Below are 17,327 nucleotides of genomic sequence, written 5' to 3'. Positions count from 1 at the left end.
TCATTTGTGGCATATTCCATTGAACATTTGATTCTTCTTCTCAGCTTATCTGTCCCAGTTCCATATGTGCCTGTTATCACATTTACATGTAAACAGGAGTTAGGTTCTGCGGTCAGTTAATACCGTGAAGCCCTTCTATTAAAATATGGATGTACCTAACCAGATGCATTGACATGTTATTGTTATTAACAATTCCAATCAAAATGGATTTGATTTTACAGAAAGTGTTTCCTCTTGGGTAAGTTTAGGTCTAAGGTGTAATAAGAGCAAAGAGGTTAAAAAAGGTTGTGACTCGGGTGGGGGTTGGGTGCTTTTGCAGCTGGTGTGGCACTGAGGGGGCAGCAGGGACATGGCCTCTCTGGGAGCTTCACAGGCCTTAGCAGTCACTTAGACTTTTGTGGGTATTTTCCATTTCAGCCCAACTTCAGAGAATGAAGCTTTGCTGTTTCCCTTCTGACCTTCCCTTATTTTGCTGCAGATCTTACTCTAGCACCTCCATAGAAGAGGCCATGAAAAGGGGCGAGGACCCTCCCACCCCGCCACCGCGGCCACAGAAAACCCATTCCAGAGCCTCCTCCTTGGATCTGAATAAAGTCTTCCAGCCCAGTGTGCCAGGTGAAGTGCCCTTCTGCACGCCAGCCCTTCCCTTTCCTGTTGGAGTCAGTGGATGGGTGTTGCCACAGAGGTCTCTATGGGTCCAGAGAATGAGCAGACCAGGCCCAACTGGCCTTCACGTGGCTAGGGTGTCCTTAGGTAGGAAGGCCCTTCTAGGCACATAGATATTGTGTGTCTGGAGCCTTGCCTACATTCACAATGGACCAGGAATTACAGAATTCTGTACCCAGAGGATTAAAATGCTTCATCCCCAGACAGCCCACTGAATGTTTGGCCAGGGTCTTGTTCTTTGCATCATGGTAATTTGTGTCCAGGATTGCCATCTGTTGTTTCCTCAGATGCTTATGCTGTTCTGTGAAAGGTCTTGGTGATTATTGCCTGGCCAGAATTTTCTGCATTTTATCCTTTTGGTGAAGATCCTGTGTCCTCCAAGTGTTAATGCTAAGGGGGGCTCTGCTTTCTAAGTGACCGATGGTTAAGCGTTTGGTGTAGGTGTCTAAGGCAAGGGCTCCTTCAGGTGGGCTGCTCTGGAGCTTCTGGGGATGGGACTTGCTCAAGTCAGCTGCTGTACAGCTGGGGCAGGGGGACTGGGGTCATGTCCACTCCCCTGGCACCCTGTGAAAAGGGGCTATCCTCCTGGGGAGATGGTGGAAGCGCCAGTGGGAGCCGTATCTTCAAGGGAGCGAAGGTACTAGCATACAGGGCTATCCAGAGTGTTATTTTGGGAGCCACAAGGGCCTTTCCATTGACTACTGCAGGCAAGCTATAAATGCAATAATTTCCTGGAACTTTTTTCTATGTCTATGTGCATTTTTAATCAACCTCAGATGCTAGTGATTTGCAGGTGGTTATCCATTTGACTAAAGCAAGAAAAGACTCTCCTTGGCTCACACATTAGCATGATCTCTGTGTCCCGACAGAGCTCAGCATGTTTTATTTGTTCTAATAAACTACTCTCCTCACAGAAAAGCTACAGATTGTTTTTTAATATACTAGAATCTGGAACTCTCTATGAAATTTGATTCTTTGCCATGAGTTCATCAGATAAAAATTTGTCTTGAATTTTCCCCCATACTTTGATCTGAATTCTGGCATAATTTCATAGTAACTGGTATTTGGGATGGGAGTAGGCACAGATGATGATGCTATAAAAACTTCACATGGCTCTGGTGGATGAAGACCTAGAAGATTTTTCTATGGATGAAGGATTATTAAAACAATCTGGGAAGCTATCTCCATACATTTTCCTTGAGAGGAGAGAGGCTGGAAATTGCCCCCTCCCTCAGGCTATGTCTTTCCCCTTGAGGAAAAGACTGTGCTGGAGAATGGACGGGCCATGGCCTTTATGACGTGGCACCCTAGAGTGGGAGAGAGAACACTGAATTTGGAGTCCAGCCCAGCTACTTAGCAACTATTTGATTTTTAGCAAGTAGCTTAATCTTTTCTGTATCTCAGATTCCTAATCTGAGAAACAGGGCCAACCATCCAGAGAATCAATGGGATGTTGATGAGATAATAGACGTCATCCAAGTAGTGCCATGTTTAGGCCCTAGACTCTCGCTCCTCCCAAAGGCCAGTGGGGAGAGAGGGTCTGAGGAAGGTCCCTGACTCCCTGCCCCTGGTGGGACAGTTGTGTGACTCATTCTCCACAGTGCCTGGGATGGCTCGCAGAAGGACCAAGCCTCGGTGGCCTGTGGCAGTCACCTGTTCATTAACAGCTTCTCTGGGCTCACTGCCTTGCTCCCCTGTTGTGCTTGCCCTGCACCTACATCAGATGCCTGTTCCTGAGAATTTACACAGCTTCTCTTTACATCTCTGATGTTGATACAACTTCAAGGGAAAAGCATTTTGGTTTGATAAATGCCAAAGAATAGTTAGATGGGTGACATCTGTATTCGTAAATTAATTCCATTATCTTTCTAGTACAGATATACACAAATGAAATTTTAATGGGCAGTTTAAATTGATCACATGAGGAACAGCATTTCTGTAGTATGACAAGCAGGGGACACCATTGCACCTACTTAATTTGTTTATATGTGTGTTAATTCTCACAGGAAAGAACAAAGGTCTGTCTCAACTCTGTGGAATTTTAGTGTATTCCCTGTTGCTAGAAATTACTTAATAAAATTTCTGACAGTTTAGGAAAACACAGGATAGAGTCTAAACCAGTTACCATAGCACCCTTAGTGAGAACCGTGGTTCTCTTATAGTCACCCTCTACTGCATTTGTCTTTATGTGTCACTAGCTAAGCTTGGTCACACAGTGTTTGCTGTCATGTATCCTGGGCTTCCTCATCAACCTCTTTCAACTTTTGTTTCTTTGTGCCTGTGTGATGCGGATGTATGGTGGTGGCAGTGGATTGCACCCCATGGGGGTTTCTCTCTCCCCGTCTGCCCCTACCCCCTGCCTCCTCCTTATCTCTTCCTCACATCCCCTTCGTGTGTACTCTCCTCACTCCTTTCTCATGGGGTCCTTTGTGAGCCTCTCCCTTTCCCCTCAGTGTTTACTCCTGCTCCCCTCTCCTCCCCTCCCCTTTTAGCTTCTCTCCTCCCCTCACCCCTTCAAAGGTGTAGGCCTCTTTTTCCCAGGCTCCCCCTATCCTCTCTCTACCCTCTTGTCATAAACAAGGCAGAGGTTAATAATGACTTGGTAACTATATCTTTCTTTCCTTGTGTACTTATTTTCTTTGGCTGAAGTCAGAGATGCTGACTCAAAGGCCATATACCTTTGAAGTGTAAATACACATTGCCAAACCGTGCTGTCAGAAACTTGTACCTATCAACTTATCCCACCTGTAACATTGTCTGAGAGTGTGTCCTCACACCCTTACTAGCACTGGCTAATGTTCATCTTTTTAATTGTCACCTATTTAATGGGCAAATGTCTGCATTTCCTTGATTCCTAGTGAAGTTAAACATCTTTTCATATCATTATCAGACATTAATATTTATTCTTTTGTGAATTGCTGTGTGGAGGCACACTTAGCTTCTGGTGTTCCTGCTCTGTACTTAATCACAGTGACCACTTGTCTCCTCTTCATTTTTCCTATGAGATTCTGGGTCTGTCTTATCTCAGACACTTGGGAGTGTGAAGATGACCCTGGGGAAGCTAAGCTGATTTGCTCCTTCATGGGGTCCATGTCCTCCCAGTCCCCAGTACCTCATCTTTTGGCTAACTTTATCACTTAAGACAGACTCTACCTAGGCCATGCTAAATTTATAACAATAGAAGAATAAGAAAAAGTAAAGAAAATAAGGAAAGATAATATACCTCTTGAGAGATCTGTTTGTAGGTCAGGAAGCAACAGTTAGAACTGAACATGGAACAACAGACTGGTTCTAAATAGGGAAAGGAGTACATCAAGGCTGTATATTGGCACCCTGCTTATTTAACTTATATGCAGAGTACATCATGAGAAATGCTGGGCTAGATGAAGCACAAGCTGGAATCAAGATTGCCAGGAGAAATATCAATAAACTCAGATACACAGGTGACACCACCCTTATGGCACAAAGTGAAGAAGAACTAAAGAGCCTCTTGATGAAAGTGAAAGAGGAGAGTGAAAAAGTTGACTTAAAGCTCAACATTCAGAAAACTAAGATCATGGCATCCAGTCCCATCACTTCATGGCAAACAGATGGGGAAACAGTGACAGACTTTATTTTCTTGGTCTCCAAAATCACTGCAGATGGTGACTGCAGCCAAGAAATTAAAAGACGCTTGCTCATTGGAAGAAAAGTTATGACCAACCTAGACAGCATATTAAAAAGCAGAGACATTACTTTGTCAACAAAGGTCCATCTAGTCAAGGCTATGGTTTTTCCAGTAATCATGTATGGATGTGAGAGTTGGACTATAAAGAAAGCTGAGCGCCGAAGAATTGGTGCTTTTGAACTGTGGTGTTGGCGAAGACTCTTGAGAGTCCCTTGGACTGCAAGGAGATCCAACCAGTCCATCCTAAAGGAAATCAGTCCTGGATATTCATTGGAAGGACTGATGCTGAGGCTGACGCTCCAATACTTTGGGTACCTGATGTGAAGAGCTGACTCATTTGAAAAGACCCTGATGCTGGGAAAGATTGAAGGTGGGAGGAGAAGGGGATGACAGAGGATGAGATGGCTGGATGGCATCACTGACTCCATGGACATGAGTTTGAGTAAACTCCGGGAGTTGGCAATGGACAGGGAGTCCTGGCGTGCTGCAGTCCATGGGGTCACAAAGAGTTGGACATGACTGAGTGAATGAACTGAACTGAGTGTGCAATGAAATAAAATGTAATCTTGAGTTGAAAGGGACAGATAAAATGAAGCCAGTGTTTTTAAAACTGAGGATCACAGGACTGTGAAAAACACAGTGGATGAGGATAAGTTGCTGAGTCAGAGTAGCCTAGAGTGTAGTGACAGTGCAGAGAAGAAAGAGGATGGAGAGAAGATGCAAAGAAGCAAGAATGAGAGCAGGAAATGAAGGGAAAGGTGAGATGGTTGTTGTATAGGAGTGATGATGTTTATACAGAGGGTGAAGCAAATAGGATAAGAGCCTGTAGAGACCAAGGGGAAGAGAGTCTGCAGACTCGGTTTAGGATTCAGATAGTAGTCAGAGGATTCTTGGGAAGGAAGGAATAACTTGGAAGTGGGTGGTATTAATGCCTTCAAATTTATGATGATAGGTAACATGATATAGAGAAGAATAATGAAGGACTGATTTAGATTGTGAGTTTATAGAAATGAATGAGCTCAACTCTGGCAGCAGGTGACAGTTGGCTTTAATTTGGTGTCTATGAAGAGGATGTGAGCATGTGATTTATAGGATTCTAGACTATCATAGAGCTCCAGATAGATAGGTGTTAGCATTATACCTAAAACATGTGTTTTCATAGGAAGAAGTTGACATAATAGGGTCACTGTGTGGAAAAGGGTACTCACCTTTGTCACAGCTGTTCCAGGCCTTGGATCCATCCTTTTGCTGTCCCATGTAGCTGCTCTGTTAGAAAAAAAAATGTACAAGAAGATCTAAGGAAGTGGTGATGCAAGTTGTACAAAATCTAGAGGCAGTCAAACCCTGGACTTCCTCAGTGAGGTTTAGATTTTATAGCTCTATACTTAGAGCCATGAAACATATGTTGTTGTTCAGTCACTCAGTTGTGTCTGACTCTGCAACCCCATGGACTGCAGAATGCCAGACTTCCCTGTCCTTTACCATCTCCAAGAGCTTGCTCAAACTCATGTCCATTGAGTCAGTGATGCCATCCAACCATATCATGCTCTGTTGTCCCCTTCTCTTGCCTTCAATCTTTCCCAGCATCAGGGTCATTTCTAATGAGTCGGTTCTTCACATCAGATGCCCAAAGTATTGGAGCGTCAGCCTCAGCATCAGTCCTTCCAATGAACATTCAGGACTGATCTCCTCTAGGATTGACTGGTTGGATTTCCTTGTATTTCAAGGGACTCTCAAGAGTCTTCTCCAACACCACAGTTCAAAAGCATCAATTCTTTGGTACTCAACCTTCTTTATGGTCCAACTCTCACATCCGTACATGACTACTGGAAAAACCATAGCTTTGACTATACCAACTTTTTTCAGCGAAGTAATGTCTCTGCTTTTTAAATGTGCTGTCTAGGTTGGTCATGGCTTTTCTTCTAAGGAGCAAGCGTCTTTTAATTTCTTGGCTGCAGTCACCATCTGCAGTGATTTTGGAGCCCAAGAAAATAAAGTCTCTCCCTGTTTCCACTGTTTCCCCATCTATTTGCATGAAGTGATGGGACCAGATGCCATGATCTTAGTTTCTTGAATGTTGGATTTTAAGCCACTATTTTCACTCTCCTGTTTCACCTTCATCAAGAGGCTCTTTAGTTCCTCTTCACTTTCTGCCATATAACATAATATGAATGAAAGTCCTATAAGAAAAATCAGCACAGTGAAGTTAATACTTTTTAGACTTTTAACTTCCTTTTCCTCACGGAAACAGTTGTTTTCATAAGGTTTTTACCCCTCTCATGAAAGAGTTTCTTTTGTGACTGTGAGGGGTGAAAAGGCCCCTCCTCTCACTCTTGACACTGCCCTACCTCCTCCAAAGTCTTGGGTTTGCAGCCTAAGGTTTCCATAGTGACAGCCAGCTGCTTCATTGCCACATATAGCACTGTTTCAGCCATTGAATCTCCACTGACAGGAGCAGCAGAAATTGTTGGGGGGAGATGTAGCTATCCTTTTAGAGCTTCAAACCAGGAGCCTTCATCATGTCCACACAAATCTAAGTGGAAAACTTAGTCCCTTGGATAGTGTTAGCTGCCAGGCAGTGCAAAATGAAGTCTCTGGCAGGGCCATAACTTCCCAGTGCCATGCTGCTTACTTTAAGAGAGGAGAGCAGGTGTTGGTGGATAGCTCTTTCCATCACATCCTGTGTGGCCGAGGACATTGATAGCCACATGTTAAAACCATTACCTTGGCCATCAAAAACCAAGGTTGGTATCTGCCCATGGGTAGCTAATGTCCTTTCTCTGCTCTAGACATACTGATAATAAAAGTTCATTCCATTGTTAAGAAATTACTGTGGACTGTACAGTCCACGGAATTCTCCAAGCCAGAATACTGAAGTGCGTAGCATTTCCCTTCTCCAGGGGATCTTCCCAACCCAGGGATCAAACCCAGATCTCCTACATTGCAGACGGATTGTTTACCAGCTGAGCCACAAGGGAAGCCCAAGAATACTGGAGTGGGTAGCCTATCCCTTCTCCAGCAGATTTTCCTGACCCAGGAATCGAACTGGGATCTCCCGCATTGCAGGCGAATTCTTTACCAACTGAGCTATCAGGGAAGCCCCAAGGTTACATATACTTCCAGTATATATTGTAATCGTGGGCTTCCCTGGTGGCTCAGATGGTAAAAGAATTACTTACAATGCAGGAGACCTGGGTTCGATTTCTGGGTCAGGAAGATCCTGTGGAGAAGGGAATGGCAACCCACTCCAGTATTGTTTCCTGGAGAATCCCATGGACAGAGGAGCCTGGCGGGCTATAACCCATGGGATCACAAAGAGTTGGACATGACTGAGTGACTAACACTTTCACTTTCATATATTATAATTATTTTTTTAAATAAATAAGATTTTTAGTTGGAGTTTAATATAAAACTCTCAACAATTAATAGAATGAACATACAGACAAGTAGAAGGATATGTTGTTCAGTCGTTAAGCCATGTCCAACTGATTCTTTGTGACCCCATGGGTGCATGCCAGGCTTCCCTGTCCTTCACTATCTCCTGGAGTGTGCTCAAACTCAAGTCCATTGAGTCATTGATGCTATAGTAGACCTGAAAAGCACTATGAACCAATTCAACATAATTAAGATTTATATAGTTTTCACACAACAGGATACAAATTCAAGTTCCCATAGACTATAAACTGGGAGACACTGGAGCATACCCAGGGACATGAAACAAGGTGCAAAAATTTCATGGTCTAAAAGTAATGAATTCATGTGGAATCTATTCTCTTATCACTTGAAATTAAGCTAGAAATCAGTGTTAAAAGATACATGAAGATAACCCACATATTTTCAAGTACAGTTTGACATTTACCAAGAGAAATCTTTGACTTCGCCATAGAAAGCCTCAGGAAAGTTAAAAGATTACAAAAACACAGGGAGTTATTATAGAGAAGAAAGCATTTAAATGAGAAATTAATGTCAAAATGAGAAGTTAATATCAAAGATACTTTTAAAAATCCCATGTGTTTGGAAATTAAATGTCCATTTTTGAATATATCCAAGAAGATAGATGTTTCTGACGGGTGTATCTAAGAAGCCATATTAAGGAAAATTAGAAAATATTTATAAAGAATAAAAATGAAAAGAGAATTCACCAGAGTTTGTTGCATGCAGCTGAACCTGCTCAATGCAGTTAAATACAATGTGGAGTCTTGAATAAGGTGTGAAAACAAATAATGGACACTAGCATGAAATTTTGTGAATTCGAACTTTACTTAATAATACTGTATCACGTGTTAATTTCCTGTTTTTTTTTTTTTTTTAACAACAGTATTTCTTTATATCCTCGGAATTGGATTAGAAGTTTCAAGGCTCATTCAATGTTTTTTAAATCACTGAGATAAATTTTCTAGACGTTTAGCAGTAATACTAGATGCCAGAATACCTGAAACTATGTCAAACTTTTGAGTGAATATAAATTAGAAATCTAGCATTCCATTCATAGTAAATCAAAATGTCATAAATTTTTTAGCTAGGCAAAAATTCATAAAATTTCTAAAATATATATATTATACAGACTGTTTGTATATATTCAAAAGCTTTTCTACCACACTTGATAAAGGCTTGAGAAAGAACATCAACAGCAACAAAAAGAGATGGAGAAATTGGAAAACATAAACTAAATGAAGTGGGAACACTGAGTATGAAATAGAAAAAATGAAACAAGCTAGATAAAAGTAACAGATCATCATATAGTCCAGTTGTTTTTAAACATGGCTGCTCATTGGAAACACATCTGGAGCTTTGGAGAAAAAAAGCAATATCTGGCATTTGTATTTTTCAAAAAATTCCAAGTTAATTCTGATATGCATCTGAATTTTGAAAAGTGATTACAAGTTTTTCTATTAAATGGTAGTTTTAGTGATACAGAATTCTATTATTTTCTGTTGACCATTCATGATATGATGGTATTAAGCAAATAAAATTTACATAATCACTATAGTAAAAGATGTTTATCCATTTTCACAACCAATAACCAGATTAAAAAAGATAATTATAATTGCAAGCTGTAATGGAAACACAATTAACCTAACTATATAAAATAATTATATACAGTTTGGGGAGTTAAGTAGATTGATGTGGTAAGTGGAAATGCATACATGCACCTGTTTTCATTTGCCCAGCCAGTCTATGTCTTTTGGTTTGTGCATTTAATCTGTTTACATTTAGGGTAATTATTGATATGTATGATTCTATTACCATTTTCTTAATTGTTTTGGGTTTATTTTGTAAAGATCTTTTCCTTCTCTTGTGTGTCCTTCCTAAAGAAGTTCATTTAGCATTTGTTGTAAAGCTGGTTTGGTGGTGCTGAATTCTCTTACCTTTTGCTTGTCTGGAAAGCTTTTAGCTTTTCCATCAAACCTGAAGGAGAGTCTTGCTGGGTAGTGTATTCTTGGTTGTAGGTTCTTCCCTTTCATCACTTTAAGTATATCATGCTATTGCCTTCTGGCTTGTAGAATTTCTGTTGAGCAATCAGCTGATAACCTTATGGGAGTTCCCTTATATGTTATTAATATTTGTTGTATTTCCTTTGTTGCTTTTAATATTTTTCTTTGTTGTTAATTTTCATCATTTTGATTACTATGTGTCTCGATGTGTTCCTTCGTGGATTTATCCTGCCTGGGACCTCTGTGCTTCCTGGACTTGGTTGATTATTTCCTTTTCCATGTTAGGGAAGTTTTCAGCTATTCTTCAGATATTTTCTTGGTTCCTTTCTCTCTCTTTCTGTTTTCCTCTGGGACCTGTATAATGTGAATGTTCATGTATTTAATGTTGTTCCAGAAGTCTCTTAGGCTGACTTCATTTCTTTTCATTCTTCTGTATATTCTGTTCTGTGGTAGTAATTTCCACCATTCTGTCCTCCAGCTCACCTATCCATTCTTTAGCCTTAGTTTTTCTGCTATTGATTCCTTTTAGTGTACTGTTCATCTTTGTTCTTTAGTTCTTATAGGTCTTTGGTAAACATTTCTTGCGTCTTCTCCATTCTTTTCCCAAGATCCTGGATCATCTTCACTATCATTATTCTGAATTCTTTTTCTGGAAGGTTGCCTATCTTTAGAGCTTCCTTGGTGGCTCAGATGGTAAAGAATCCACCTGCAATGCAGGAGACCCAGGTTCAATCCCAGGGTTAGGAAGATCTCTTGGAGAAACTAATGACTGCCAACTCCAGTATTCTTGCCTGGAGAATTCCATGGACAGAGGAGCCTGGCAGGCTACAGTCCATAGCATTGCAAAGAGTTGGACATGACTGAAGCAACTGAGCACACATGCATGCCTATCTCCACTTCGTTTAGTTGTTTTTCTGAGGTTTTATCTTGTTCCTTCATCTGGGACATAACCTTCTTCTTCATTCTGATTAATTTTTGCATTGGGGTTTTTGTTTCAGCCACTGTGGTTCTTCTTGCTTCTATCTGTCCTCTGGTGGATGAGGCTAAGAGGCTTGTATAAGCTTCCTAATGAGAGGGACTGAGAAAAACTGGGTCTTGCTCTGGTGGGCAGGGCCAGTGCTCCAAAAGACTTTAATCCAATTATCTGTGGATGGGTCGGGTTGCACTCCCTGTTAGTTGTTTGGCCTGAGGTGACCCAGCCCTGGGGTATGTGGCTGCTATTGTAGGGTTAATGACGGCTTCTAAGAGGACTTAAGCCAAGGGCTACCTTACCAGACTGCCACTGCCAGTATCGCCTGTTCCCGAAGCAAGCCGCTGCCGACCCACACCTCTGGTTCAGTCTCCTGTGGGGTCACTGCTCCTTTTCCCTGAGTCTTGGTGTGTACATGATATTGTTTGTGCTCTCCAAGAGTGGAGTCTTTGTCTTCCCCAGTCCTGTGAAAGTCCTGTAATCAGATCCTGCTGGTCTTCAAAGTGAGATTCCCTGGGGATTCCCAGTCCCTTTGCTGGATTCCCAAGCTGGGAAGCCTGATGTGAGGCTCAGGACCTTCACAACAGTGGGAGAACTTTTTTGGTATTATTGTTCTTCAGTTTGTGGGTCACCCACATGGCAGGTATGGGGTTTGATTTTATCAGTTTGCACCTCTCCTACTGTCTCATTGTGGCTGCTTCTTTGTCTTTGGACATAAGGTATCTTTTTTTGGTGTGTTCCAGTGTCCTCCTCTTGATGGTTGGGATTTTGGTGTTCTTTCAGGAGCAGATGAGTTCGTGTCCTTCTAGTCTGCCATCTTGAACTGGAAGAACTACTTGTTACTTTTTAAAATCTAGTAGAATTATGGGATTCCTGCCGCACGCCCAGACTTTTGGGTCCGCAGTACATAGCCAGTCAAGGGTTCAGTTTGGTAGTCTGGACAGTTTCTTTTTTTAAAATGAAAGCTTTATTGAGATATAGTCCACATTCTGTAGAATTGACCCTTTAAATTTGTGCAATTCAATGGCTTTTTAGTATATTCGTAGCGTCATACAGCCACAGGGCATTTTCACCACCCCCGGTGAAACCCCATACCTATTAGCAGTCATTCTCCACTCACCTCTTCTCTCCCCCTGGCCATGGGGAAGCACTACCTACTTTCTGTGTCTATGAATTTGCCTCTTCTGGACATTTCATATTAATGGAATCATATAATATATGATCTTTTGTGACAAGCTTCCTTCTCTTAGCATCATGTTTACAAGGTTTATCCATGTAATGGAATGAATCAGTACTTTAATAGTTTTATGGGTGAATAATATTACATTGTTGTATGGGTAGGGCACATTTTATTTATCCATTTATCAGTTAATAGACATTTCAGTTGTTTCTACTTTTTATCTGTTATGCATAATATAGGTATAAACAAACTTTCATGTACAAGTTTTTGCATAAACATATGTTTCTTTTTCTTGGGCATCTATGTGAGTAGAATTTCTGAGTTCTATGTTAATTCTTTGTTGAACAGTTTGAGAAACTACTGAGCTATTTTCCAAAGCAGCTGTACCATTTTACCATACTGTAAGCTATGTATGAGGATTATAATTCCTTCACATCCTTGAAACCTCTTGTATTGTATGTCCTTTATTTTTTAGCCATCCTAGTAGGTATGAAGTGATATCTTTTTTATGGTTTTCATTTACATTTTTTAACGACTAATGATGTCAAACGTCTTTCCATGTGCTTTTTGGCTACATTTATATCATCTTTGGAGAAATGTCTATTCAGAATCTTTGTCATCTTTTAAATTGGGCTGTCTTTTTTTGTTGTTGAGTTGTAAGGGTTTTTTTTAATACATATTCTGGATGTAAGTCCCTTTTCAGATACATGATTTACAAATATTTCCCCTCATTTTGTGGGTTGTCCTTTCACCCTTTTTCATGATGTTCTTTGAAGTACAAAAGTTCTTAATTTTGATGAAGTCCACTTTATTTTTCTTCTCTCATTTGTCCTTTTGGTGTCATATCTAAGAAAAAATGCCTAACTCAGGGTCACAAAAATTTACTCCTGTTTTCTTTTAAGTTTTTTATATTTTTAGCTCTTGCATTAGATCTGTGATCCATTTGAGGTGGTTTTTGTATATAGGGGTCCAAATTCATTTTTTTGCATATGACTATTCAGTTGTCCCAGTACCATTTGTTGACAAAATGATTAACTCCTTGGTTAGTTTTCATGGTATCCCTTTGAAAATCAGTGACCATAATATAAGGGTTTATTTCTTGACTCTTATTTCTATTCCATTGATCTGTATGTCTTTCCTTATGCCAGTGCCATACTATATTGATTATTCCAGAATTGTAATGTTTTGAATTTGAAAAGTGTGTAACTACCCACTTTATTCTTCTTTTTCAAGATTGTTCTGGTTATTCTGGGTCCCTTGGATTTTCATATGAAATTTAGAATCAGCTTGTCAATTTCTGTTAGCAAAAAGAAAAAGCCAGCTGGGATTTTGTTGGGAATTGTACTGAATCTGTAGGTAAGTTTGGTTAGTATTACTATCTTCATATTCTGCCCCCACAACTTTATTGAGGTTAATTGACAAATAAACTTTGTTTAAATACACACACACACACACACACACACACACATATATATATAGTACAACTTGGTATTTTTCATTTTAACAACGTTAAGTCTTCTAGTTGTAATGGTTGTATTTCTATTTATATAAGTATTTAGTTTCATTCAACAATGTTTTGTGATTTTCAGCATACAAATTTCATTTCTTCAAATTCTTAGCCCTCTGTATCCTCAGTTTGTGCATCTACTGATTCAACCAATTGTGGACTGAAAGTAGTAGAGGAAAAATTCCAGAAAGTTCTATACAAAAAGTTTGACATGCCATTTACATTGTAGTAGATATTATAAGTAATCTAGAGTTGATTTAAAGTATATGTGAGGATGTGCATAGGTTATATGCAAGTTCTACATCATTTTAAGTAAGGAACTTGAGCATCCTTGGATATTTGTATCCACAGGGGGTTGTGGATTCAGTCCCACAGGGCACCTGAGGAATGACTGTATTTTATTTAAGATTTTATTCTAGAGGAAATTATTTTAATTTCATTTTTGCAGTCTTCATTGCTGGTGTATAGAAATATAGTTTTTTTGATATACTGATCTTTTATATTGAAACTTTGTTGAACTTGTCTATTAGTTGTCTGGGCATGTACCATCCTTAACAGGTAGGGAACATACTCGTTATTGGACTGCTTATCTAATCTTGCATCTGTCCACAAATCAAAGAGGAAATCCCTCTGAATGTTTAGGAAACAGCAGCTTCCCTGGTGGCTCAGCCGTAATGTATTGCTATCTAAATAGCAATGCCAGTGCAGGAGATGCGGGTTCGATCCCTGGGTGGAGAGGATTCCCTGGGAAAGGAAATGACAACCCATTCCAATATTCTTCTCTGGGAAACCCCACGGACTGTCCTGGGATTGCAAGAGGGCCAGACCCAACTGAGTGATAGTAACAACAACTTTGAAAGAATCATTATTTAGAGTATCCAGTCTTCTCTCATAGTGAAACCAATTGATTTAGTCCCATTTGTTGAATAGTGTATTCTTTACCCATCAGTATGCTGTATCCATTCTGTCCTAAGCAACGTTTCCCTATTTGCAACAGTTTTCTTTTTTTGGGGGGGTGGGGGGGGCCCTCTCTACTCTATTAACACTAACTCCATTAGTACTAGATAGCAGAGTGAGAATGGCTGTTAAGAATTTGAGGCTTACTTTGTACAAAGGACGCATTTAAAGCACTTTATATGCATTATCTCTTATTCTCACAACAATCCTAATGAGGTAGATGCTATTTGATCCTTATTTTAGAGATGCAGAAACTGAGGTGCAGAAGTTAATTTGGCCAAGGTTATGGAGGTAGTTTATGGTGGAGCTAGGCTTAAACTTGTGCAGTCCAGTGCTGGAGCCTAAACTCTGTTGCCTCAAGAAGGGGCAAGTTCTTTTCTCTAAAAAGAGAAAAAGTTCTCTTTTCTCTACCCTACTTGCCTCTCCCAAGTTGTCTACTTAACCACATGTTTACTAGGCATGTCTCTCTCTCTCTCTGTTCAGCTGCCTCTGCTGCAGATTGAGTTCTTAGAGAGGGTAGAAGGCAGAGTGCTATTATTCCTGCTGGTCACAGGCCTCACCCTGCTTCACCAACCAGTTGAGGACTGGAACTCATCTCCAGACCTGGGCAATTGGCTGCCACTGCAGTCATTCATCTTTGAAGGGCCAGGGAATACCTTCCATTTTCCTAGACCTCAGTCCTTGCTTTCAGGCCTGCTTTTGTTTGTGGAGGGGTCTATCATGAGAAGTAACACACTCACAACTCATAGTGATAGAACATTAAGATTTCCCATTGTACTTCTCAGTAGTTGATAGATGAAAGGTATTGGCTGCAGTATAGTGTCACTTTGTCATGAGCTATGAAGTCTGGAAGTTCATTTAAACATAAAGAAATAGATGTGAATGGGCTGTTGGGCTTGATGAATATTTTTGAAGGTTAAAACACATTTCAGGTGATTCAAGTTTATCTGTGCCAGTGTTCAGCGTGTTCATCCAGACTCATGCCAACTTCAGCCTTTCGAAGCTGTGGTTGCAGTGTACTGTCTGTCTTCGGCTTTTTTTTTTTTTTTTGCCTTTTCCTGGTTCTGTTCTCCATTTTTATGGATTTCTTCTTTTCCAGTAAGCTATGTGAGAGCTTTTCTAGTACCAGTGTATGATTTGTATCTGTAGAAGACAAAATGTTGGAGGGTTACAAAGGCTTGCTGAGGTCCTGCCATTGGGCAGGGTACTTTCTCTTTTAGATCCACTGTCCAGTTTTACAGGCATCCCTGCTGGCTGAGTGCTTTAACGAGGGGAGGAACGGGACCGAAGTCTCTGAAAGATGTGGTGGGAAATGTTAGTATAACCTTTGTTTTTAAAATGCTTATAAAACTTGCTTAAGTAGTAGAAAAATACTTTTTTGCATGTAAAATTCACACATTACTGATGTGCCCCTTAACTTCATCCCCACCAAACCTAGTGTCCTCCCCTGCAAATGTATTTCTCTGACATTTTCTGGTGCATTTATTAATGTACATGTATACCCATGACATCATTTTCATGTTTTTTTGTATTTAAAGTAATTGGCATCACATTGTGCACGTTTCCCCCATGCTTTTGCATACTATGTTGTTTCTTGAAGATACATCCGTGTCAGTACTGGTAATTTTGTCATTCTTTTATACATGTTCTGGCTACTCTGTTAAAAACTTGTTACTGAAAATTTTTAAATGTGTATAAAAGTAGAGAACCCCCACCCCCAGGTTATTTTGAAGCAAATCTCAGGTGGGGTAATAGTTTCATACATCAGTTGAGTTCAGTTCAGTCACTCAGTCATGTCCGACTCTTTGCAACCCCATGGACTGCAGCACACCAGGCTTCCCTGTCCATCACCAACTCCCGGAGCTGTATCTCTAGCAGATAAGGCATTTAAACCAATGACTAAGCTTTTATCATGTAACAAAATTAGTAACAATTCCTTAATATCATCTACTATCTAGCCAGTGTTCAGATTCCCTGAATTGTTTCAAGTATGTCTTTTTATAGCAGCTTGCTCCAGTCATGATCCAAGCAAGGGCAGCATGCACATTGTACTTGTTTTGCATCTGTTAAGTCTCTTATTAATAGTCTTTCTTCAGCCCCTCCCTTGCTATTCATTAGAAAATCATCCATTCTGTAGACAATTCCACATTCTGTATTTGGCTTGTTCTCTCTTCTGTCTCCTGTATGTCCTATAAACAAGTGGATAGGTCTAGACTTGATTAGAATCAGATTCTGTTTTTGGCAAGAAGACTTCTTAGTGATGCTGTGAACTTCCTACTGCATCACATTAATAGGTTCTTAATGTCTGATGCCTCTGTTTTTGTCATGTTTGATTGATCAGTGGGTTCATGTAGTATTATTAGCCTGATTCGTAAGTTATGATAAAGATCCCCAACAACCTTTCAAACAATGGTTTTTTATCAAGTATTGATCACCATATCTAGTATATGTATATCTAGTGGTATGATAATGAATATTTAACAACTAGCCATTGTTAAGTTTCATGGTGTTAACATTCCCGCCATGGCCAATTTCAGTCTTACTGATGTGTCACTGAATGTGGGGTTGGGACAGATCTGCTCAGTTGGTTCTCCCAAGCTAGTATGAGCTGTTTCTAGCAAACCACTGCTTAGATCCTTGACTTAATTAGTAGTTGTAAAATGGTGATACTCTTTTATTTCATTTACCTCTTAACTTGGACCACGGCTTGCTTGGTTGCTTACTTATTTATTGACCATGCTGTGTGGGATGTGGGATCTTAGTTCCCCAACCAGGGATCGAACCTATGCCCCCTGCAGTGGAAGCAGAGTCTTAACCACTGGACTGCCAAGGAAGTCCCAACCATGGCTTATTTAACCATTTCCCAATTGTTAAACATTTTGCTTATCACCTTTATAAAGCTTTAAGCTGAAGAGTACTGTACAGCAATTTAATTCTCAATGCAT

General features: G+C 40.3%; 1 protein-coding gene across 2 annotated transcripts in view; it reads left to right on the top strand.

Moving 5' to 3' along the window:
* Nucleotides 1–17,327, top strand: part of REPS2 (RALBP1 associated Eps domain containing 2) — a 256,926-nt gene that overhangs the window by 161,852 nt on the left and 77,747 nt on the right. For both annotated transcript variants that reach the window (XM_061136570.1, XM_061136569.1), the window contains exon 13: nt 479–615. In XM_061136570.1, coding sequence (XP_060992553.1) covers nt 479–615 — 137 coding nt within the window. The remainder of the gene's footprint in view (nt 1–478; nt 616–17,327) is intronic.

Source organism: Dama dama, chromosome X (assembly GCF_033118175.1).
Source record: "Dama dama isolate Ldn47 chromosome X, ASM3311817v1, whole genome shotgun sequence".
In the NCBI taxonomy this organism is placed as follows: Eukaryota; Metazoa; Chordata; class Mammalia; order Artiodactyla; family Cervidae; genus Dama; species Dama dama.
Note: the sequence above shows the minus strand (reverse complement) of the source record. Positions and strands in the feature narration are given on the sequence as shown.